We start from the raw sequence: 25,650 nt of genomic DNA, 5'->3' as shown, positions 1-25,650 counted from the left end.
CTGCTCCCAGGGAACGGCCGTCTGGCTGGATGAAGGATGAGCTGCCGAGTGACAGCAGCTGTGTCTGAAGTGGCCCCGGATCCTATAATTACATCTCCCTTTATTACCTCTCTAATGGCTCTCCAGGTCGACAGAGACCATCATAAATTAGCAGATTATGAACTCCACTTGCCACAAATTACGTGCTTTTTTTTTTTTTTAATTCTAGGAGTGAATAGTGTCATGGGGGATGGGGCCAGCTGTTATTAGATCCACTGATGCAGATAACAGTTTTGCGGGAGCTGTAGAGCATACGGGGGAGACTTTTGAGCCAGGGGCCCTGGGCTAGCCAGGGGTCCAAATCCCAGATCAATTGAAGGGGGCCCAGCCCAATTGGAAATACAAGTGCGTGCCTGCATGCATGTGTTGGGGGGGGAGGGTGTTTTCCTGAAGGTGGAGAGGGGTGTACAGGCTGCTTGGATTTTAAATAACAAAGAATCTACTTCGAGTGCAAATACAAGAAGTGAATTTGAAAACCTCCAAGGCCCCCAGGTGAGAGCCTTCTGGGAACTCCCTGCGGGTGTACAGCCAGCCACCAAGTATTTCCTCCCCCCATGGGCTCATGTTTTAACACTGTATCACCCTCCTGTGTATTTCATGTAATGATGTTAAATATTTTTGCATTTCCCATGTGCTAAGCAGACCAAAAAGTGTTCTGTGTGTGCGCGCGCATTTAACCTCAGCACCCCTAACATGGTGTCCTCAGTCCCATTTTAACAGAGGAGTGTAGACAGACAGGTCCGAGGCGGCCTTGCCTAGGTCAGCTCTAGTAATCAGCAGAGTGGCTGATTCCAGTTGGGTCTGGAATCTGGTCTTCCAGCACGTGTTTGCACATCCTCACAGATAGCTCTCCCTTTGTGGTGGTCCGTTATTAACTGTTGTGTTCATTGTAAGTACTACATGCGTCACAAATTGCCTTTCACTAGTTTTCTGCCCGGCACACTTTCTGAATGTGTCCTCACACCGCCCTTTCTTGCTGCCACTCTGCCCTCTCCTGCAGCTAACCACGGCTCTCCTGACTTACCTTCAAGTGGTTTTCTCAGGTATTATATAGAAAGCATTAAAATGGTTTAATAGTGACAGCAGACCCTGCAGGTGGGCTGGGGTTTTCAGAATTCTGTCCAGGACTTCCCAGCTGTTGGAGAGAAGGCATTCCCCAGAGGGTGTCCCCTGCTGCTCAGCTGCATACCAGCTAGCTGGCCCAGCCTTCTGAGTGCTCCCTCCCACTGTAGCAAAGACTTTTCCAGTGGCTGTCTCCTCCCACCCTCAACCCCCAGAACAGGCCAGTCCCTTACATGACCTCACTTACATGGGATACACACTCTAAGCAAGTGTTCTAGGCTGTTTTCCTACCATCGAAGGGTCAGGCTGTGGCATCTGTCTGTCTGTCTGTCTGTCTGTCTGTCTGTCTGTCTGTCCGTCCGTCCCCTACTGTGACTGCTTATCAGGCTGGGTGGGCAGGAAGGCAAGTGGCTCTGTGTCTGGTGTCTACAGTTTCCAAACTCTTGGAGCTTAGCGCTTGGGAGCATGTCTGTATCCCCAGTGAGTGTCCTTTTAGAACACAGCCTCCAGGTCACTTGTGCAGGGTCTCCCTGGGCTGTCCTTTAGCAACACTAGAACCTTCCAGTCATTGAAGCTCTTCCTTCCTGCCATCCTGCCTTCCCTCCCTCCTTCCCTCCCTCCCTCCCTCCCTCCCTCCTCCCTCCCTCCCTCCCTCCCTCCCTCCCTCCCATTTTTCAAGACAGGGTTTCTCTGTGTAGCCCTGACTGTCCTGGAACTCACTCTGTAGACCTCACTGGCCTCAAACGCAGGACTCCGCCTGCCTCTGCCCCCCAAGTGGTGGTGTGTGTGCCACCAGGTTGGTTGGTGACAGTTAAGAGACCCGTGACATCTTGTCAGCCGTATGCCTCGGAGACTGAGTAAACCATAGGTCTCCATGGGGCACCGAGAGGGACAGGAGCCTGCTTGTGACATTCTTGAGGAGATATGCCTGAGGGATGAGTCTTAGCAGCCTGTTTTTGTCCCCAGAGCCTGGCTGTGCCTCATGCCCACCCTTTGCACTGCCTTCCAGCTCATTTGTCTGTTAATTCTCCCCTGCGTGCCGCCTCCGCCTCCACCCTCCCCAATCTTCTGCTCTCAAGACTACCCCTGTCTTTGCAGCCCGCTTCTCCCCACCCATAGCCTCCTATGCTGGCTGATTGGTATCTGCTAATTAATGTCACCAAAGCCTGCCTCCTACTCATGGACCTGATAAGGGAAATTGGATGTCCATTTCTATCTATCTTTTATTACCTCCGGCTTCCTGGGTCCCCACAGGCCCGCCACATACCCTCTTGTGGCACTGGGAATGTGGACAGCAGCTGACACACAACTTAACCCCTGCGTCCCTTCATGCCCCCCCCCCAGGCACAGTCACCAAAGTTCCCCCTAGTTGGTGGGTACACTCCTCCTCTGTGATTGGTCACCCATAGTAGATGGTGATCCACGTTTGTATGGACAAGTTCAGGGGTCATAGTGGTAGGACTTAGGAAATACAGGCAAGGGAATTGGCATTCAATTTCAGGAGTACCCCCAAGAGGGAAGGCACTTGTCCTGGGTGGATAACAGGAAAGACGTCACACCCGTCCTAAGAGATGGGCCATCCAGGAACTGGGCAGGCCCAAAGGGAAAGAAGCAAAGATGACTGGGGTGATGGCTCACTGTGTGCCGCAAGTGGTGTGGGGTCTTCACGCCCTTTCATCCTCGAGACACCCCCACATCACAAGCAGTGAGGAGGCAGGGCTTCGTCCTAAGTTAGCAGATTCATTCATTAGCAGGATTACCCAGAAACAAATGCCTTAATTTCAGCTGCACATGGCACGTTGTGTGAATGGCTTTGTGGAATATCTCCCTCCCCCCAGTACTGGGAGTTGAACGCACAGCTAGGCAGAAGCCCCACAACTGCACTGTTCCCAGCCCTGTTCTGTTCATTTGTTTTGAGACAGAGTCACATGTAGCCAAGGCTGGCCTTGAACTCCAGATCCTCCTCCGAAGTACTGGCATTCTCCCCAGTTCTGGATGAGCCCCCGCTGAGAAGTTGCTGCCTCCTATTTAGTGGTTATGATGTTTGAAATTAGCAAATTTACTCTTCTCTCTTGCCGTCCCATAAATCAGGCTGTTAATTGACTTTGCCTAAATCAAGTCTACACACAGTGCATGCCATCCTCATCTGGCAGACACAGACCTTCACCTCAACATTAGTAAGAGCTCGTGTGTTCTGTAACCGTCTTCCCGTTCAGCTCACAGCCACTCTGAGGCATCCTCTCCTCTCATGCCCATTTCCTGGACCTCGAGGCTGGAGGGGTCAAGGTTTACAGAAGTCACGTGGCCTCCTCAAAGTCAGCCCACAGCTGACTGGGCAGTCAGAGTCAAGCCCAGGTAGTCTCCCATAGCGCATTGGACAAGGCAGTGTCATGGTTCTAGAGCCCCCATTTCTCCTCACTGGGGGGAGCGGGTAGTGTCCACCATAAGTGCTAGCTTCCACAGCATGTTTGCTGAGTCTTAAGAGAGTGACAGTCTAGGCAGCCACTCTGGACACATGGGCTGACAGGCTGTCTATGGAGTGGCCTCTCTCTGCCTTTGGTCACAGGAGCTTCTGGCCAGGCCATGGACAACTGAATCCTCCTTCCTGGGTGGAAACTACATTAGGATCTGGTATTGTTTTAAAGCAGAGAGCCTCCCGGGAGTGAGCAGAGTGTTAGAGACCCCATGTTGTCACACCCAAATCCTGCTATTAATTCAGCAGCTCCTTTAGTTACAAATGCATCTAATTAATCAGCATGCCTCCCCAGATACTGGGAAAGATCTAAAACTAACAAGCATAGTGATAATAACTGTCAACATTGACCCAGCGCTTATTATGTAAGTCTTTCCCATGAATTCTGGTGTGACTCGTTTACCAAAGGGGTGACAGCAACATCACATGGTTCCACCCCCACCAGGGTCTGGAGGTGCAAGGATACAGCCACCCCCACCCCCAGTCTGTCCTCTAGTAAGTCCCAGGGAAGGCCCTAGGCCCACTTCTGATCCTTGTCCTGTTCTCCTTTGGCAGGCTTCTCAAATCTGTCGCTTGGGGACCAAATGAGCCTGCTGCAGAGTGCCTGGATGGAGATCCTCATCCTGGGCATTGTGTACCGCTCGCTGCCCTACGATGACAAGCTGGTGTACGCGGAGGACTACATCATGGACGAGGAGCACTCCCGCCTGGCAGGGCTGCTGGAGCTTTACCGAGCCATCCTGCAGCTGGTGCGCAGGTACAAGAAGCTCAAGGTGGAGAAGGAGGAGTTTGTGACGCTTAAGGCCCTGGCTCTGGCCAACTCAGGTAAGGGTGGCGTGTGGCCCTCAAAAGCCTTCAAGGGGTTTGCGGGAGCCTAGCAAGCACAGCTCAGGCTGTGGGCGGGGCTGGCTGTGGTGGGTGCAGAGTGATGGATACTGCTGTTACCAGCAAACGCTGCCCGCTAGTTCCTTTTCTCTTCCTGTGATAAAAAGCAGCGTACAGATGAAAGGGTTTATTTTTGGCTTAGGGTTCTAGAGGGGAAGAGTCCATCACGGGAGTGGGGAGAGGAGGCGTGGTGTAGCAGCAGGAAGCAGAGAGATGGCCTTTCAGCCACACATGCAGGAAGTGAACAGGAAGTGGAATGAGGCTGTAAACCTCAAAGCTGGACCTCCAGCAAGGCTCCACTTCCTGAAGGTTCCATCACTTCCCCAATACGCCACCAGCTGGGGAACGAGTGTTCAAATGCACGAGGCTGTGGGGACATTCCTCACGTACACCACCACACACTGCAAGGGTGGCCTGGAGTTGTGGAGGCCAGTGCTGGTTTTATATTTCCTAGGCCTTTTACTTGCAGAAACCGAAGGATGTCGATTCTGAATCCGTTGCTAAGGGCTGTGTCTGCATCTACCACTTGAGCAAGCTGTTCTCACTCTGAGCCCAGGCAACCTTAAAGCGCTCACTCCACAATGTGTTTATACATAATTTGTAGTGGTATCTTGTTCCACCAATAGACTTGAGGTAATGGCCTTAGTGTGTGGCTTTGGTGTGCGGACATGATCCCTTATAAAGAAGAGGAGGGGCCTCGAGACAGACAGATGCCACGTAGCCACGTAGGAATTAAGGCAAGGATATGTGGAGATACACAGATTAGTAACAATGGGTTAATAATTAAAGAGCAAGTTAGCCAGTAAGAAGCCTAAGCCATTGGTTAAACAAGTGTAATTGATATTAAGTTTCAGAGTAGTTATTTCTTAAGTGCCTGTGGGACCAAAATAGATGAAGAAAATCAAGTGCTCAGCTTGCTAAATTGGCTATGACATTATGAACATAATTCTTATTATAATCCCGTTTTATAGACGTGGAAATTGAGACTGGGAAAGTCGGAAATTTGTCCAGAGTCACACTGTTTCAAGATGTCAGGGTTTGTCCAGGTGTGGTGCTGTAGGCCTAGCACTAGGAAGACTGAGCGGGAGGATCTCTGAGTTTAAAGCCAGCCTGAGTTCCAGGCTAGCCAGGACTACATAGTGAGACCCTGTCTTCATATGCATGCCACAGTCATCTAATTCTCAGATAACCCAAGCGTATGCTACCCTCCCATCAAATCATCTGCGTGTGGTACAGCTGACTGCCATGTGGATGGTTTAACTAGATTATCTGGGGCGAGGCACTGGGCAATGGGTCCTACTGGAGGTAGTCTGCTGGGTGCTAGGCAGGGGGAGAAACACAGGGTCTAGGTGACCATAGTGCTAGAAATGTGCACACATATTGGTAACCCTGCTGCAGAGCAGTATGTGACAGACCTCCTTGCTTTGCCCGGGCCAGATGGACCTGAGTTCAAAGTCTGTCTCTGGAACTGAAGAGATATCTTAGAAATTAAGAGCATTAACTGCTCTTGGAGAGGACATGCACACACGCATGTATGTACGCACGAGCACACACACACTATCCCTGACACGGACAGCATGACCTTGGTTGTCTCTGTCCTTGAGTAGGAGGCGTTCTGGGAGCTTCCTTCAAGCACCTGTGAGTATTAAAGATCAGCTGAGGATAATGCAGCCCAGTGCCTGGCCTTGAGGAAAGCTCGGCAAATATTGACTGTTGTCACTGCTATTATAATGTCAGATGAAACAGTGTTCCCAGCACATGGATGAGGGAAAGCTGCCTCCCAGGTGAAGACAAAAACACATGCCAGGCTTTTCCCTGAAAGTTTCACATCCTAGGAGCTCCTCAAGTGACTGGCAAACTGGCTCCATTGGCCACTCTGTGGCTTTGAAGCATAGACAGGGACACTTGATGGCTCAGTCCCAGTGTTACTCTTTAGCACTCCTGTCCTCAGACACATGGGCTTCGTTGCTCCTAGGTCCCCAGATTTACCCTCTGGTGCCTTTTGTGACATCATCGATCCCCAGCCAGGCACTGTCTGCCATTGGGGGCTTCACATAGCCCAGCAGTCTGCCTTAGAGCTCTGTGGGTTCTGGCCTTAGCATTATATTAGCCTTCTTTTTGTGCCTCCTGTCTTCACGCTTCCTCCAGTGAGAACACCCACCCCGTAAGTCATTAAACCCAAACCCTGCCTTAGGGAGGCTCTGACCTAATACGGGTTGTTTTAACTTTATTTTGTTTGGTTTGGTTTGGTTTGGTTTGGTGTGGTGTGTCTCTATAAACAGACAGTGTGTGGAATTCCATGTGTCGTCCCTGCCCCTCCTCACCCCTCAGCACACTCTTTCCACTGTAATATCTTGCACGAGGCAATTTGCAAACCAGGTGTGATTGGCATCTCTCTGTTTCACTTGTAGCCCAGGCTAGCCTGGGACTGACTGTATATCCCGGGCTGGCCTTAGACTCATGGCAGTTCTCCTGCCTCAGCCTTCCAGCTATTGGAATTACAGGTGTATACCAAGGGCAGTGGTCCTTGCTTGCCCTGGAGACTCTTCAAAGAGCTAGTGGCTTGTGGGTCCGGAAGGAAGAGCTGGTGGACATGGGCTCTGCAGGTCATAGCCTCAGGGCAGGACAGTAACCCAGGACCCCTAAGGTCTCCTGGCAGCAGTACAAGGGCCCCTGTACTAAGTGAATGGGGCAACTCAGGTACCTGGCAGAAGAGCAGAGCTCATCAGAGGCTGGCCTGGCCCCTTGAGAGTATGCCAGCTGTCACTCACCCGCATCCCGGTCATCTCTAGGGCTCTTTGACAAGAGAAAAAAATTCATAGCCATTGATTTTGTAATTAACAGTTTATCAATGCCATTGATACAGACTCGCTGATGGATTGCAAAGAAATTGATCCTGCAATGTTATTTTATTTCATTTTTGGTTGAAAGCACCTGCCAATTGTGGCTCCTTTGGGGGGGGGTGACAAGATGGGAGATAGGGTCAGGGGTGACTGGGGTCCAGCCCTTCAGGGACTCTGGAGAGTACAGACTGGAAGGAGACCCAGGGGAGTCCAGAGCATTCTAGGGACCAGACAGCTGCCTCGGCAATCTGGTGTCAGGCCACCCAGCATGCTCTGGACCTGGCTGCCCCTTTGAGGACTCCACAAGGTTGGCTCAGCTCCCAGTGTGCACACAGCAAGCTTTGGGGATGCAGGTCATGGAGGCCCATACAAGACATTAACAGGAAGTGGCTGGGTAGCTCCCCACCCTCACAGGACAGGCTCTAGGGGATTCTCTTTGTTCTGCTCAGACCCAGCTTCAGCCTCGTGTCTCATACGTTGAGTTCATGAGCTGCATTTTAAGCCAGTGCTCTTGCTGTTTGCAGTGCTGGGGATCAGACCCAAGGCCTTGTGCATGTTAGGTTGGGCAGACACCCATCGCTGAGCTCTGTTCCCACTGGCTCCCTCTGCCCCTTATACTCTCCTCACCCCAAGCAGCTAGACATTGGTTTCTGCCCCTTTATGTCCTTTCTGCAGCCAGAGTGGTAAGGTTGGCTGTAGTGCAGACGGGTGGTACCCATGGCTTAGTACATCATGAAGACATGATGGTGCCACTAGCGATGGTGGTGAGGCTCCTGTGACACAGGCACTTGATTGTTCTGTGTCCTTAGCCTGCATAGCCCTCTCAGCCCTATGAGGTAGGTATGGCTAGGAAAATGAGGGCCAGAGAAGTTAAGTAACTTGCCCAAGGTCTTATATGGCCTGCGAGTGAGGGACATAGGATTCTAACTCATCTGGTCAGGTTCCATGTTCCCCTCCAGGTCATCCAGCAGGTCTGCCCATATTCAGGCCCTTCCAGTACTCTCCTGGTGGGGTCTCTGGGGGTCTGAGCCCAGTGCCACCACCAGGCTCTGACTCGGGTCAACCCAACAGTGAAGACCCTTGTCGTTCAGTAGTCAGCCATTGAGAAAGTAGACATGCTGCCTGCTGGTCTGTCTTGACTCCAGACATGCCTTCTACCTTGGGGCAGCCAACCGGTTCGGGCACTGACTCTCTCCTGTGTCTGCAGATTCCATGTACATTGAGGACCTAGAGGCTGTGCAGAAGCTGCAGGACCTGCTGCATGAGGCGCTGCAGGACTACGAGCTGAGCCAGCGCCACGAGGAGCCACGGAGGACAGGGAAGCTACTCCTGACACTGCCCCTGCTGCGGCAGACAGCGGCCAAAGCCGTGCAGCATTTCTATAGTGTGAAACTGCAGGGCAAGGTGCCCATGCACAAACTCTTCCTGGAGATGCTGGAAGCCAAGGTGTGATGGCCCAGCTCACAGATGGATGGACACGATCCTTGTGGAGACCTCCACGGCCACCAGCCTCGACTTTCCACACCTGCATCGGGGCTCTGAGCTGTCCCAGAGGAAGAGGTTTCCTGCTTCCTGGCCATGTGCAGACTCCTGGGGGCAGCAGATGGGGAGACGGGGATGGGAGGGCGGGGGCGGGGGGCTCATCTGTCACCCGCATTTTCTTTGGTATTTTTTCCTTCTCCATGGGCAGTGCTAAGGCTTGGGCCAGGGCTGACTCCCCTTAGGACTGGAGACCACCAGAGGAAGCAGCCCCTCCCCACAACCATAGGCAGCGCATCTGGACCCCTCCCCATTCAGGACTTGGATGTACCTGGATGGGCAGAGCTTAGTGTCCAGGACCTAAAAGATTCGGATTGGGTTCTTCTGGAGGTGTTGGTGTCAGAGAGGGCAGGCCCTTGGGGTAGTAGTGTCTCCAAGGCCCTGCGTGCTTAGAGCTCTGTGACCGCACCTCCTCAGTCCAGCTGGCTCCCTCCCCCTTTTTTCTTTCCTCTATAGCCAGGGTCCAGTTGTGCTTCTGCCAGCCCACGAGTAGCCACACATCCCAAGAAGCCCCTCCCTGCTTCCTGCCCCTCCCTCAGCCAGCCAAGGTAACGTCAGGGCATGTACCCGGGAACTCACTGGCTTAGCAAAGAGCTGGGTCCTGTGCCCACTGCTCCTGCTGCCTCCACTGCTCCTGCTGCCTCCTCCTCCTTTTGGGCCTGGCCAGTCTAGAGACCTGTGGAAAGTTCAGGTCCTGGTCTCATCAGAGGGTGCTTGGGGACTCTTACTCAAGCTCAGCAGCCTTGGTTGGGGTGTAGGATAGGGAGAGGCCCTGGAGGAGATGGGAGGAGGTGTCATGACACCTTGAAAAGAAAGAAGCTCTGAAGGTCCCTCTTGGCTCTTTCCTTACCTCATAAAAGGCTTTGTGGCACAGGAGGGCAGCCTCTTGACATTTGCACCGAGGTTGTTGGATGTAGCCCTCCTGGGTCAACGCTGGGCAAGACCTGGCAGTCTGGTTGTTGTCTAGGGTGGTCCACCAACCCATCCCGCTCTTCCTGAGAGGCTTTGTCTTAAACCCCTCAGGCCTGGGCACATGGACAGTTTTTCTCACCCACTCAAGGGATAGTTCTGAGCTCTCAATGGTGTTGATGGGTTGACAGAATGTCCTGGAGGTGAAGATGTTCATTCTGTCAAATGGACATGCCAACACTGTTGGGCCACTTTTCTGGGAAATCCTCCAGGCCACATCTGTTCTGATCCCTCCCTGGACCCCCTCTTTCAGACTTTCTGGTACCTGCCACTGCTACTGGCTCTGCCTCCTTGGTGACATCTCTTGGAGCTGCAGGAACTCCAGATTAGAGACTGGCCACTTCCTATAGTTAATAATTTTTTAAGGAGAGCCTTCCTCTCCCTATTCCTTTGCCTACAAGGAATTGCATCTCAGAGCCACTGGATGGGTGGGTGTCAGCCTGTGCCTGAGCTCTCCTTGTCCTGACCCAAGGTAGATGTCACTTTTGTATTGAACTGGGTTGACCCCTAGGGGCTTAACTTGGAGATCTTTGTCTCTGTGGTCGACTAAAGCAACTACCACGCCGCCATGGAGCCCTTTTCACCCGAGGGGGGCTGCTGACCTACTGTCTCTAGATAGAAACTGCTTCTACAAGCAAAGAGAATGTACTAGTGACAATGGAGTGCTCTGTGGGAAAGCTGGGCCACCTGGGCTCCTGGGGTCAGAGGGTAGAGCCAACTTGTTCCGACATGAGCGAGATGAGAGACATTTGTGTGGCCAAGACACTCGGCAGGGAAGAGAGCTGTCCCTCCATCACCCAGCTCTTCTCATCGGAGCAAGCCCCCAGGCTCCCTGCTATGTCCATTTCTGGGATGATTGCAGAGATCACCACCCTTTGCAGTTGTATGCTCAGATACAGGTTGTTTCAAACCAAGCCGATCGTGGAGGAGGTGCTGGCTGGGGTTTATTTCATTGCTTTGCCCCCTATCCTCCTTGAAGAGCCTGGATGGTCTTGTCATGCCTCCCAGTTTTGGCACACACAAACTGATGGTTTTCCAGGGACACAACTTGGGGACCGAGGGGCTCTCAAATGGCATCAGCAGGGGCAGAGCCTGTGCTATCTGCCTGGTCCTTACCTCCAGACTCCACTGCCCATGGGTCAGGAGGCAGGAGGGGATGACAGACTTGTGACGAGGAGACTGGAGGGCCCAGAGTCCAAGCCCATGGAACAGCACCAAAGAGAAGCACTATGTGGAGAGATTGCTTTATTTTCTGATAACGATATCGTGGCTGGAATGGCTTAAGATGTATATATTTTTTAACCGGCAGTACTTCGTGCCGCCTCACCTTCCTGTATGTAATTCTTGTACGTGCTCTCCCACAGCCCCCGTGTAAATCACATGCCCTGGGGTTCTCCCATCCGGTCCCATGTATCTGGAATCTAATAAATAGGGAAAGGTGTGTTGAGTTTTTCATGCATTGTCTGTTGGAGTACACCGTCCTCTGGACAGCATCACCTTTAGGACTCATGTTGGTATCTGGAGAGGCCAGTAAAGCACAAAGCTCCTGTACCTAGGCGGCCTGGGGGTACAGGCTATATGGGTATTATAAATGTGAGCAGAGCTTTGCCTAGCATGCAAGGGGCCTTGGGTTCAATCCCTAGCATTGAAAGTAAGCATGATCAGCGGCAGTCGGGAATACGATTTGAGACATCTGATGCCGGTCAGAGGAGCCCCACTACTGCTCTCTGCAAAACACTCACCCGTGGGTGCCGGAGAGATGGGGTATCAGCCACATAAGGAGGACAGCAGTCGCCTGTGTTGCTTCAAGTCACCGTCTCAACTGCATGCTTCCAGGTCCTTGGTGTCTTGTTCAAAGAGCTGAAGCGTCTCCAAGTTGCAAAGCCACGAGGAACTTTATCCAGAAGCAAAGTGACAGTGCACAGCAGACATACTGCTTTGCTGCAGGTTCCTCCGGTCCTCGCAGGCCCCTGGTTACTGCTCAGGACTCCTTTTACAGGCAGGAGGAAATGGTTACTAAGGGACATGAGGTGCATGGTTCTGTTTTCAGTGACAAGACTTGGATTATTTAAGACTCTTCACTGCCCAAATACCCATGATGCATCTGGTGTTAATAATATGCATGCCTAACCTAGACATAGACACAGCAAGGTAAATAGGGTATGTAGGGTGCTCAGCCTCTAGTTTCCAGATACATCCCAGGACATGTTTGAATAGAAACTGACCATAAAAGAGGAGTCACTAAGGGGTTGCTAAGGAACAACTTGCTTCATTGTTTGAAGTGGGGTATATCTGCAGCTTGATGCTAAGGTACATTGTTGGAAGAGGGGAATATGGATAGCTCAAGCCAAGCAGAGTCCCAGGCTGCTGTGCCTGCCTGCCAAGACTAGGAGAACCTGGAAGGATTGTAACAGGATGCCTTTTGTTACAAGTAAAAGACATTCCATCTTAATTGGATTATGGGGAATTATTCCTCAGGAGGGAGGAGAGGGGAGGGGAGAGAGAGAGAGAGAGAGACAGAGACAGAGAATGCACGCGGGCATTTACCAAAAGTAGGAACAGAGCATCAGACCGAGTTTGATCCAGAGTTGTAAAGTCAATATAATTCTGGCTCAACTTTTTAAAATACAGTAAAGGGACTGGAGAGATGGCTCAGCAGTTAAGAGTACTGAATGCTCTTCCAGAGGACCTGGGTTCAACTCTGAGCACCCATATGGCAACTCACAACTGTCTGTAACTCCCAATTTCAGGGAACCTGAAACTTCCATAGCAAAACTAATGCACATTAAACATATGTAATAAAATGCAGCAAGAGGCTTATTACATTGGCTCACATGTTAACAGTGGCTGTCACCAGAAGCCAAGAACACTGTAGCTTGCTCCTGAGTCTGGGTGCCTCATCAGTACCACCCTGGCGTGACCCGGAGGATCCTTGGGGAGCAGCTCAGCTTTTCTGACTCAATCCTGTTCTGTCTGCTTCATCTTTAGCCTCTTTTGTGGTAGCAAGAGGCTGCTAGTTTGTATTTCACACCCTGGGAGGGGATGGGGAGAGTCTCATTGCAAATGTGGAAAGTGCCTGGACCTCATCCTCAATCTCAGTGTTTTAAGGACTCTTCCTTGAGAAATCACTAGCCTTCTAGGAGTGTGTGGATCCTACTCACTAGCATGCTGCTAAGCAACTGGGAAGGAACAGATTGGAGACCCAGATAAGCAGACCACACAAACCCCACATCTGTGGCCAGCCTTCTGTGATCTGTGAAAGCCACCGCCGGGGTCTCAGTCTGTCTAATGCCAGCACACTGGAATAATGCATACAACGGACATCCATGCAGCTTGGCAGGGGTGGGGGGGTGGGGGGGCGGGGGGGTGGGGCTGGGAGAGGAGGAAGACAATCAGCCGTAATTCACAGCACGAGCTGTTGAGGCGGGAAGACTTGACAGAAGCTCAGGGCCAACTAGGCAAATCCATGAGAAGTTTAAGGTGTTATCGTTTGTCTAGGGAGCCACCATCAGGGCAAAGAGTGGTGTGCCAGCTAACTAGGAAATGGCATGAGCTTCCTCAGTAACCGATTTAGCACGGAAGCTCTTGTCAGCTGTGAGTTCCTCTTCACCCCATCTCGCAGTCTCTACTGTGCAGAGGCAGGCCCTCTCTGCCAACCCCACCTAATGCAGGGCTAGGTACTAGCTACCAGTCTGAAAACACTACATGGAAATCCAAAAACAAGCAGTTTGCAAGCTTTAAAATAATATCTCGCTCCCTCCCTCCCTGTCTCCCTCCCCCCTTCCCTTCTTTGCCTCCTTTCTCTTAACCTTCCCTCTTTCTTTCCTTTTTTTGGATTTTGGAGACAGGTTTCTCAGGCTGGCCTCAACTCAGAGATGCACCTGCCTCTGCTTCCCGAGTGCTGGAATAAAGACGTGCACCTGACTTTTATTACACTTGTATTCATTAGTACTACTCACACCTTTATCATAGGTAGGAGTGTGTGTGTGTGTGTGTGTGTGTGTGTGTGTGTAGGAAAAACATGTCTGCATTGGCTACAAGAGGACTACGGTAAAGGTAATTCCTCTTCTGAAACCCTGCTTTGTGAAGCAGCAAGGACTGAATGGCCACCTTGTATATCATTATTAGCCAGCAAAAGAGATGAGCCCAAAGGGATGTTCTAGTAAAGCTCTTTCCTGGCAAAGTCAGGATTGTGACTCAAGAAAGTCCCTTCACAGGAGTCTCAGGGACAGAGTGGGTACCAGGAAGCTCACTAGACTCATACTTGTTTTTCATAATCAACTTTCATTTGCTTTTTTATTGTATTTTACTTTTTGAGACAGGGTCTCTCTACAGAGCTCTGTCTGTCCTGGAACTCACTGTATAAACCAGGCTGGCTATGAATTCATGGCGATCTGCCTTCCTCTGCCTCCCAAATGCTGGGGTTTTAAACATTTTAGTGTGTGTGTGTGTGTGAGAGAGAGACAGAGACAGAGACCGACAGAGGGGGAAGGGATACGGGTGTGTGTGTGAGAGAGAGTATGTAGTGTGTATGTGTGTGAGTGTGTGTGCATGCTATCATGTGAACATAGGGAAGACAATGTTATGGACTTCTCTCCTTCCACCATTACGTGGGTTGTAGATATCGAACTCAGACCATGAGGCTTCCATCATTGGCCAGCAAGTGCCTTTACCCACTGAACCTTCTAGCTGATTGATGACAGAGGATAAGACAGGAAAGAGAGAAGACACTACAGTGTAGGAGTCCTGGCGTTGTCAGCCTTGAAGCTGTTCAGCCGTGTGGGAAGAATGACAAACCTTGGGGTCCCCAAGCAGGGAATGATGGGTCAGATCCCACTAGCTACAGGAATGACTCAAGACCTTGGGCTCAAGGATGGTAGGATCCCAGGAGCCAGCATAGCTTCTCCCCTTACTCCTGTGTAATGGAGCCTCACACTGGGCACAGCCGCCCATGGCCAATGTTGGCAGGATTCCCACCCGATCCCACATGTGACTGATGCAGTGGCCACAGCCTTTACTTTATAGGGGGTGAGATTTCAGCAAAGTTTTAAGTTACACAGGGCAGTTTCACACCTGGAATTGTAGAAGTCCAAATTGTAGAAGTCTCTGTTTTTGAACCCATATATCCCAAACCTGGCTAGTCACTGAAAACATTGAGTATATAGTAGCTATTCAACAAACCCCTCCATCTTCACGTCTTCCTCAGTTATGATGGGACCATAAAAACCACCTCTAGCCACAGATGTGGGGTCCCACCCTGCCAGGGCTAGCTCATAGGCATGTTCATAAGGACTGGTATGTCCGGGATGGTTCTAAACATGATGTATTGGAGGTTCCCTAGGTGCCACACACAGCCTATGTGTACCACTGGGGCCACTGGAGGAGGCATTGCTGCCCTGGTTTGATGGTTAAGTGACTACCGTAAGCTGTGCTCCACTGGAGTGACTAAATTCAAACACTGTTGTGGCCTTCAGGCCACATTCATGGGGTCAAAGATAGCAAGACCCCCAGCCTTATTTTTTTGCTGTTCATCTTTGAAGAAAACATTTAAATCTAACCTTGTTGGTGGTACTGTGCCCTGCCCCCATCATCCTAAAGGTCCTTAAATGGAAGACTTAGGCAAAGCAAAAATGATCTCAGCTGACCTGGCCTTGGCCAAGGGACTGTGTCCTTTTTCATCCTGTGCCCAGTGCAGCCTAACTGGGGTCCCTGCAATGGGGGAGGGGGAGGGGGCTTGCAGATGAGAGGCACCCAGGGCCAGTGGGGAAAGTGTTGACTGGAAGGAAGGGACTTTGACTCTGAGGGAACACTCCTGGAAGGAGACCAAGCTCCCCCAGCTTCCCCTGGAAATTGCTTTGTTTAATATGCAAAGTACAGCTGTGTTCAGAAGACATCCCAGCATCCATCACCCTATGCTAATTCTGACCCTAGGGAAGAGAAGCCCCTGTAAGTCACTTGACTCCCCTAATCAGGTGTGTGTGGGTGACAGCAGTGTGCCTGAGGAACAGTACAGGGTAGGCAACATCTTACCACAGCCAGGACTAGATAAGGAGCCAGAAAGGATCAGAGCTCATCCTGGGAGGACAGGTTTGCACATCTATGCCCAGTGGTCACCTGCACCCTGGACCCTCCAGATCTTGGATACAGATGGAACTGATGTTGTAGGCCTAACAAGCTGCTGCTGGCTGTGGCAGTGAGCCAGAAGCCGTCCCTGGGAGAATAGGGGATGCCCCTTCACGCTGACCACATGCCCAGGGAAAATGGTGAACTTGAGGACCTGGCTGTGGGAAATGAGTGTTTCCACCCGAGCCTACTATCCGTCAGAGACAAGAATATGCCAGCCTGGGAGTCTCTCCAGATGAAATACGCAAGGCCAGTTAACTTGGTTTTAAAGATAATTTATTTCTAATTAATGTGTCTGTGAGGAGTGAGGTATCCTCATGTGAGTACAGACAGTGCCCCTAGAGGCCATAAGGCGGCACTGCCTTCCCCTGAGCTGTAGTTACTGGCCACTCACAGCCCAGTGTGGGTCCTGGGAACCAAACTGGGGTCCTTGCAAGAATAGTGCATGCTCCTAACTTCTGGACCATCTCGCCAGTCCTGTTTTTGTTTATTGAGACAGGGTCTTGCTGTAGCCAGATTGCCTGCAACTCACCTCAATTAATTAATTAAATGTGTTTCCACGTGCACTCACACAAATGCCATAGTATACGCGTGGAGGTCAGAGAGCAAATTATGGGAATCTATTCCCTCTTTCCACCAGGGATCAAATTTAGGTAATCAGGTCTTGGCAGCAAGCATTTTTACTGTGGGAACACCAGACCTTGAGCAGAGACCCACTTCCCCTTCTGCCTGGGAGTAGGCAGCTGTAAGACAATGTTTAGTAAAAACATGTTTACTAAAAACGATACAATAAGTTCCTGGGAAAGGCCTTCCCACGGAAACCGCCCTGACCTCGACCTTGTCCAAAGACTAACCGCACCTTCAAAAACCCACACACATCCACCTCTGGGGTCAGAGCAGAACCAGCCAGGGGAGAGGAGAGAGCAGAAGCTTCTCTGGTGGGAGCTTTTCTTAGGAGGTTTTCTTGAACCTTTTTGGAGCCTGTTTAAAGTTTTCTTTATATCATTGAACGAGTCTCTGTGTTTTCAATACCCGACACCCTCCGCACGTTCTCGGACACAGGCCGCGCAGCAGACGTGACAATTGGAGGTCCCACTGAGATCGTGAAAGCGAGGTAAGTGGACGGGGTTAAGAAACTATGGGGAATAGTTCCGGGAAGCTAGAATCATTGCAGTATCAACTAAAAAAGTTACTTAAAGAACATGGGACTGCAGTCAAGTCTAAAACCCTAGAAGGCTTTCTAAAATCGATCGAACGAGCCAGTCCATGGTTCATTACTGGGGGAAGCTTAAATATTCCAGATTGGGAGGAGGTTCGCCGTGATCTTCATAGACTTTTACGAAAAGAGGGATCTGAGTCCTTGCCCCCTAGGACATTCTCCTTATGGAGATTAGTGAGGGGAGCACTTTTGACAGATAAGGTTCGTCACCGCCAGGTAGTTCAGGACACAAAAGAGGCTTTTTTAGAGTTACAAGAGACTGAGACTCAAGCCTCCTTGAGTTCAGGGTCAGAGAGTGATGATGAAGAGACCGTGATTGAAACTAGAGGCTCCATTGTTAGTGAGGATGAGGAGGAGTCTCTTAGTAACAACAAAAAAATGGGTAGACATCTCCGGGCGCGACCCAAAAAGAAGGACTCCGGTCAGAATCGGTTATATCCTTCTCTATCAGACCTAGAAAATGGAAGTAGCTCAGACTCAGACTCGTCACAGTCTGAAAAGGAACGGTTACTTGCTGAGATCGCGGCCCTTAAAAAGAACTAAAAAAGATTCTAATTAAGGAAAGACAGGACAGGGAGAGAAACCCTTCCCCATACTCTGAAAAAAGGGACTCCTCCTATGAGATAACCCAGTCCTTCTCAGACCTGGAGGGAAGACCCAGAGGAGGGGTCCAATGCTGCCCGGTGGTGGCCCCAGTAATGGAAGTTACAGATCCGAACAATTCTGGACAGGTCATTCGGCATCATAACCCTTTAAATTTTAAGGATATAAAACAACTTAAAGAGGCAACTTTAAATTATGGAGCACAGGCTCCCTTTACACTTTCCTTAATGGAATCTTTTGCGTCTCTTAATTTGACACCTGGCGATTGGCAGCAGCTTTGCAGAGCAGCTCTGTCGGGGGGAGATTATTTGATTTGGAGAGGTGAGTTTCAGGAAAGATGCAGCCAGACAGCCCAAAGGAATGCACAGGCCGGACAGCCCCAGAGAAATGTGGAGATGCTTACCGGGAGTGGTCAATACGCCACCATTCAGCAACAAATGCAATATGACATCGCAGTCTATGCCCAAGTGGCAGCAGCGGCCCAAGGGGCTTGGAAAGCATTGCCTTCCAAGGAAGGAGGGGATCATCTGTCCAAAGTCCTTCAAGGACCTTCCGAACCTTTTCAAGACTTCGTAGACCGTCTCAGTCAGGTAGCAGAAAGAATATTTGGGGGCATTGGGCCTGCGATGCCAGTCATAAAGCAGATGGCATTTGAAAATGCAAATAAATATTGTAAGGAAGCCCTTCGCCCCTATCGCAATAAAAGTCTAAATGACTATATCCGGATCTGTAGGGACATTGATGGGAACTTCATCCAGGGCCAAGTGTTAGCTGCTGCTATTCGGCCCCAAGTGGGGAAAGAAAGACCTACTCTGGGAGGGAGAAAAACATGTTTTAGCTGCGGTAGGGAGGGACACTTCCGTAGAGAGTGCCCTCAAAATAGTACTGCGGGTCTCAAGAGACCTGGTTTATGCTCCCGTTGTCGAAGGGGATATCATTGGGCCAATAACTGCTACTCTAAAACTGACAGGGAGGGAAATTTCCTTTCTGCTAATAATAATCAGGGAAACGGGAGGAGGGCCCCGCCCCAGGGCCCCAAAACCAATGTGTACGGGGCAATGACCCCTTCTCTGGGCAGTGGCAGGACTCATTTTCTCCCCCAGAGCAACCCCTTCATATCTCAGACCTCCTTAGAGCCACCTCGGGGAGTGCAGGATTGGACCTCGCTCCCTCTGCCCGGGCAATCCTAACACCGGAAATGGGGATCCAGGCCCTCCCTACTGGGGTGCATGGGCCATTGCCTCCAGGCACGGTCGGACTACTCTTGGGACGGTCCAGTACTATTCTTCGAGGCATCCAGGTACACCCCGGTGTTATAGACCAGGATAGTGAGGGGGAGATTAAAATAATGACATCAGTGGGCAGTGGGGTTGTTGCCATCCCTGCAGGAGAATGGATTGCTCAGATACTCCTTCTCCCTACAGCTCCTTGTGAGGCTAGAAAAATTAAAGAGAAAAGGGGCAACCAAGGTTTTGGAAGTACCGGCCCGGCAGCATTTTGGGTAGCCACTATGGAGAACCGCCCCCATCTTACATTAAAGATAGAAGGCAAGTCCTTTAGGGGCGTCTTAGATTCTGGGGCAGATTTCTCTGTCCTCTCAGATAAATTCTGGCCCCCGCCTGGCCGAAAGAGGAAGGAACAGTGACCCTCCAGGGAATAGGACAGGCTGTGCCCCAAAAAAGCCTCAGAATCTTAAAGTGGCAAGACTCTGAAGGCCACACAGGGCTTTTCCAGCCATATGTTTTGCCTGGCCTCCCTATTAACCTCTGGGGACGGGACCTCATGCAAGAAATGGGAGTGGTCCTCACCACCCAGGCACCCAAGTCCAAAAGCAGGGGCCCCCAGATGACGCAAGGGAGGGGCTGGAGCCCGGGGAGGGAACTAGGTAAACCAGAACAGGGAGAGGTTTGCCCTGTGGCATCCCTCCCTTTGGAGACCAGGGCCCCAGGGGATAGAAAGGGTTTTGGTCATTTTTGAGGGAAACTGAGAGATCTAAAAGGCTGGCCAGTAAGGCTATGCGGATGTGTTAAAAAGGGGTACCAAGCTAGGGGTACCGGATTAAATCTCCAGGCCTTCGCCTGACACCAAGGTCAGGAAAGAAAGGGGAACCTGAGAGATCACCCTCAGTTGGAGGATGGATTAAAAGTGAGTAAATTGAAAATTGGTAACAGTTCATAAAGGAGGTACTGGTATTAAGTAAAAAAGAAAAAGAAAAAGACAAAGGTATATGGAATGGAAAATTTTGTTTACATTTAAGTTCTATTTTGTGAGTCATCTCTAAAAACTTTTGGCCAAAAGCCTGGCCTCTCTACCTTGCATCTACAGAGTTACAAGGAGTAGGTACGGCTGTACCCCATGACTGTAGCTCAAATGGAGGAATGATAAAAACATATAGGACTTTTTAACCCTTTTAGTTCAAGGATTGGCTGGAGTTGTTCTTTTACATAGATTTCAATTAAGGAAGCTTCATTGCAACAGACTAATCATGACCTAGGGAAAAAGGATGACTGAAAGATGCATGTATGTTCTGAATGTATGGTGTGGCCACACCGGTATGTATGAAATGTGATTGCGAATGTGTGAGTGTGAACTGCTTATATGATTAAAAGGATACTTAAATCCCTTCAAAAATAGTTAAGAAGCTACCTAGATTGCTTTAAATATAGCCAAAAGGAACATCCAGCCAGTCTGTTAATGTTTCAACAAAAAAAAAATTTAAGATGCAAATGAGGCCTTGTCAGCTAGTGAGAGCTTTACAGGTTAGATTGGGAAAGACTGCTCACAGACTTCAAATAATTTTCAAAAGTTATTTGGACACAGTATAGTTTACAATCTTTGAGTGATTTTCAGAAGTTTTTGGGAAATATTTAATGGATATGTCCTTTTTAATGGGCATCTACAAATAATCTAAGTAGTAATCCCAATTTACCTAGATAGGTACCCAAAGAGGGTAGACAAATCCTTCTACTGTTATGGTCCAGCTTCAACAGTTCAAAAAAACTTTTTTTTTAGAAAATAAAAAAGGGGGGATTATGTCCCCAGTCCCCACATGACTCATCAAATAATACACTCCTCATTTAAAAATTTTATAATGTGAATGCCAGTGAGCTTCAGACAAATTCTGGCATGATGGAACTTGAGCAACCATTGCTCAGGTCAAATGGAGACATCCATACACTAGACAGTGGAGAAGACCCTAATTTGGGGTCGAGGGCATGTTTGTGTTTTCTTGTAGGAAAAGAATAAAGCTTCGGCAGCTGTCAGACCAATTAGTGAGATGCATGGAGCAGAGAAAAACTGGACCTGAGACCATGGGAGCCTACCTAAGCCAGTTTGAGTGAGATCTCCTAAATCAGTGTTCCTGATTCTTGATGTCATCGAATCTAGAGCCCAAGAAAGAAAGAAAACAGTCGGTTCGAGATTTCCAGTTTCTCAACAGACCTGCTGCATTAACCTTCCGGACCCGTGAGTTTTCATCCCGAAGCCAACAGAGAACTGGAAAGACTAACTGTCTGCCCTTGACACACCTTGAAACAACAGAATTCATTTTGCCAGTTTTCCCTTTAGGGGAAAAAAGGACCCATTTAAAATATTTGGACATTGGTATGGACTATGATGAGTGGCAAAAGCCTCTTTTCAGTATTTGAACAGGACATGGTCACTTGAAATATCAGACTTGATGGTTCCTGTTTCTGGAATCACGACTAGGCCAGTGTATTTTTCTGGAGAAATGCAACTTGTCCTAATGCGACAACTATTGTTCATATTTTTCGTAATGCTACATGTGTAACATCAATGATTGTACCTAATGTATCTGTGCAAGTGCACTTTCTAAATGCTTTCCTGAGCAGATCTTAAAACGATTGGAAACTTTATCAAATTGTAAATGTAAATCACATGCGGGTTACCCTTGTAACAGACGAAGGCTGGTAGAATGTTATGGCCCAGATCTGGTGATGGGTATGGTAATGGAGAGGCGCTATGTCAATGGGGGTCCTGGAAATGGTGGCAGTGGCGGTAGGCATTCTGGCTTTATGCCGAGCTCAAACGTGCCTTGTTCCAGAGACAAGAGATCCGTAGCTTAGCCCATGGCAATCCCGATAGCCATGAAGGTTGGTTACAGATGATTTAAGGTTGGGGTATCTCCGATGACGGGCAACCTGTGGGGAAGACCCCTCCCACCTAAAACAGGGGTTCAAGGTCCCCCAAAGACGGGAAAGGGAGGGTGACCCTACTTGACCTAAGCCAGGAGTGCCTCATTGAAAATAAAAAGGGGTGAATTGTGGGAACACCAGACCTTGAGCAGAGACCCACTTCCCCTTCTGCCTGGGAGTAGGCAGCTGTAAGACAATGTTTAGTAAAAACATGTTTACTAAAAACGATACAATAAGTTCCTGGGAAAGGCCTTCCCACGGAAACCGCCCTGACCTCGACCTTGTCCAAAGACTAACCGCACCTTCAAAAACCCACACACATCCACCTCTGGGGTCAGAGCAGAACCAGCCAGGGGAGAGGAGAGAGCAGAAGCTTCTCTGGTGGGAGCTTTTCTTAGGAGGTTTTCTTGAACCTTTTTGGAGCCTGTTTAAAGTTTTCTTTATATCATTGAACGAGTCTCTGTGTTTTCAATACCCGACACCCTCCGCACGTTCTCGGACACAGGCCGCGCAGCAGACGTGACATTTACCCCCTGGGCCATCTTGCCAGTCCACAAAAAATTAGCCTTGAATTTGCTATTCTCCTGTTTCATCATCCCAAGAACTAGGATTGCGGGAGTGAGCCACTGCACCTGATGAGGATAGTCAACTTTGCATTTCAGGTGAGGAGTATATTTTCCCTAAAGTGAATCCTTATGCTGCACAGGCTCATGTTTTCTGAGTATCTGGAAGCCAAGTGTCGCCAGCCTGTAATGGTAGCTGCCGACTCCGGAATGCACTCATTCCATTTTGCACATGTCTAAGTGTTCGGTCGTGGGAGGCTCTCATTTCCTTCTCCTTTTTCCACTTGTATGTATCTGTTCTGACACAGAACACTGTCAGCCAGGCCTCTCCTGATGGCCCATCTCAGCTGTCTCTTCTGTAGGATTAACAGGTCAAATACGCATAGAACAAAAACAACAACAAAACTCACCAAGAAATCAAATGGCCCAATCGACCAATCGGCCAATGAAATGAACAGTTAATTCTCAAAAGATGACATACAGGAGTGTAGAGAAAGACCTTACTAGGTACCTGTGGCCCTGACCACGCCCATTTGGGCGTGGCCACTAACGAATGTGGCCACAGGTGCCTCCTAAGATCTCTCCCTACACAGCGGGGCTGGAGATGTGACTCAGTGGCTAAGAGCACTGGCTGCTCCTCCAGAGGCCCTGTGCTCAGTTTCCAGTATGCACATGGCAGCTCACAACCATCTGTTATTCCAGTCCCGGGGATCCAATGCCCTCCGCTAGCCTCCGCTGTCACAGCACACACTGTCCCAGTACACACGACACGCATGGTACACAGACATACATTCAGGCAAATCACTCATACACATAAAATAACAATAAAGAAAAATCTAAAAAAAAAAAAAAGAAAAGAAAACTGAAACTATCCTGAGATCCCATCTTGCCTCAGTTAGAACAGCAGCTATGAGGAAAACTAGTAACAACAGGTGCTGGGAAGAATGAGGAAAAAGTGAAGCCTCGTGCTGTTGGGAATGGAAGGCAGTCCAGCCACTATGGAAACCAACATGGAAGTCTCAAAAAACTAGCAGTAGAGCTTCTACGGGGCCCAGCCTCTCCACTCCTGGGTAGTCACCAAATCCGATCATCTCCAGGTGCATCACGTGTTTTGTTTTGTTTTGAAACGACACAATTTTGTTCTTCTTTATAGATAAAAACTTTCAGTATATATATAGACCATGTTTTCCTCAGCCATCCCTTGTTGCTGGACCCTTAGGTTGGTGCCACAGTTCGCTGTTACGGGCATGGCTACGGTAAGCATTAACGTGCGGTTATCCCTGTGGTTGGTCATCTTGGAGTCCTGTGATGGTTTGAAAGAAAATGCCCCCCAAAGGGAGTGACACTGTTAGGAGTAGGTGTGGTCTTGCTGGAGGAAGTGTGTCAGTGAGGGTTTTGAGGTCTCCTATGCTCAAGATTCCACTGAGTGTCACAGTTCACTTCCTGCTGCCTGCTGGTCAAGATGTAGCCCGCACCATATCTGTCTGCACACCCCCGTGCTCCTAACATGATGGTAATGGACTAAACCTCTGAGCTGTAATCTGACACCTCAATTAAAGGTTTTCCCTTATAAGAGTTGCTGTGGTCATGGTGTCTCTTCACAGCAATAGAAACTCTGCCTAAGACAAGCACCTTTGTCAAGAGCCTGCAGGGTTAGCTGTGTGGGTTTGTTTCTGGGTCTCTGTTCTACTCTACTGGTCTGTATGTCTGTTTTTGTGCCAGTACAATGCTGCTTTTGTTACTATGGTTCTGTAGGACACTTAGAGATCAGGTATTGTGATAGCTCATTGTGTTTCCAATTGGGTTTTAGGGTTGATTTTTTTTAATTCTGTGAAGAATGCCATTAGAATTTTGATGGAGCTTGTATTAAATCTGCAGATCATATTCAGTAATATAGCCATTTCTACACTACTAATTCTGCCAATGCATGAGCATCAGAGGTCCTTCTGTTTTCTAGGTTCTCCACCGCTTTTCCTTTGTGATACCAGAGATTAAACCCCGGGCTTCACGAGTGCTAGGCAAGTGCTCTACCACTGAGCCTTTCTGCCTCAGTTTCCTTCTTCAGGGTTTTAATGCTTCATTATAGATGTGTTAACCTCCTCAGTCAGGTCTATTCCTAGCTATTGTCAATGAAATTGCTTTCTTAAGTTCTTTCTCAGCACTCTTACTGCTACTATATAGAAAAGCTACTGAATTTTCTACAGTGACTTTGTGTGTGTGTGTGTGTGAGTGAGTGAGTGTATGTGTATGCAAGTGCACACGTGTATGCTGTCTGTGTATGTGCATGTGAAGGCCAGAGGTCAATGTTGGGTGTCTTCTGAAACTGATTCCTATCATGTTTTGAAACAGGTTTTTAACTGAACCTGAAACTCATCAATTTTTCTGACTGGCCAGATGTTGGATGTTCCAGGGACTCTGTCTGTCTCCACCCAACCCAGTGCTAGGGTTTTAAGTGAGCACTGACCCTGGCTTTTTACATGGGGGCTGGAGATTTGAACTCTGGTCCTCATGTTTTCATGGAGTCACTTTACTGACTGAGCCATGCCCACATCTACCATCTTATGCTGATTTTCATTGTGTTACTTGGATGAAAGTATTAAAGCTAAGAGTTTTCTAATGGAGTCTTCAGAATCTTTTAAATTTTGGATCACATTATATGCAAATAGGGTATTTTGATTGTTTTTTTGGATAAACAGTCACACCAAGTCTTAAATGAGAGTAGAGAGAGGGAACATTCATGTCACCTTTATTTTAGAGGAAATTTGAATTTTCCCTTTATGTTGGCTACCAGATGGGTTTGCTATATAACCTTTATGATACTGAGGTATGTTCCCTCTGTTCTTAGTTTCTTTGGGACTCTTATCAAGGGATGCTCAATTTTTTTTTTTAAACAGGATTTCTCTGTGAAGCCTTGACTGTCCTAAAATTCATTCTGTAGACCAGGCTGGCTGGAACTCAGAGATCTGCCTGCTTCTGCCTCCCGAGTGCTGGGATTAAAGGTGTGCACCACCATGCAGGGTACTGAACTTTCCTAGAGGCTTCATCTGCATTGGTTGAGATGGTCATATGATTTCTTTCCTGGAGTCTGTTGACTTGCTGAATTGTATTTAGTAATTTGCACATGTTACATTCCTGGAATGAAACTAACTTGATGATGGTGTATGATCTTTTTTTAATT

The 25,650-nt window shown here is 49.2% G+C and overlaps 1 protein-coding gene across 1 annotated transcript in view; it reads left to right on the top strand.

Annotated features, from left to right (window-relative positions):
- Positions 1–8,929, top strand: part of Esrrb (estrogen related receptor beta) — a 99,006-nt gene extending 90,077 nt beyond the window's left edge. The window contains 2 exon segments of the mRNA XM_040742709.1: positions 4,130–4,399; positions 8,510–8,929. Of these exon segments, the coding sequence (XP_040598643.1) occupies positions 4,130–4,399; positions 8,510–8,754 (515 nt within the window). The 3' untranslated portion in view covers positions 8,755–8,929.
- Positions 8,930–25,650: the final 16,721 nt, after the last annotated feature.

Source organism: Mesocricetus auratus, unplaced genomic scaffold (assembly GCF_017639785.1).
Source record: "Mesocricetus auratus isolate SY011 unplaced genomic scaffold, BCM_Maur_2.0 Super-Scaffold_15014, whole genome shotgun sequence".
Taxonomy (NCBI): Eukaryota; Metazoa; Chordata; class Mammalia; order Rodentia; family Cricetidae; genus Mesocricetus; species Mesocricetus auratus.
Note: the sequence above shows the minus strand (reverse complement) of the source record. Positions and strands in the feature narration are given on the sequence as shown.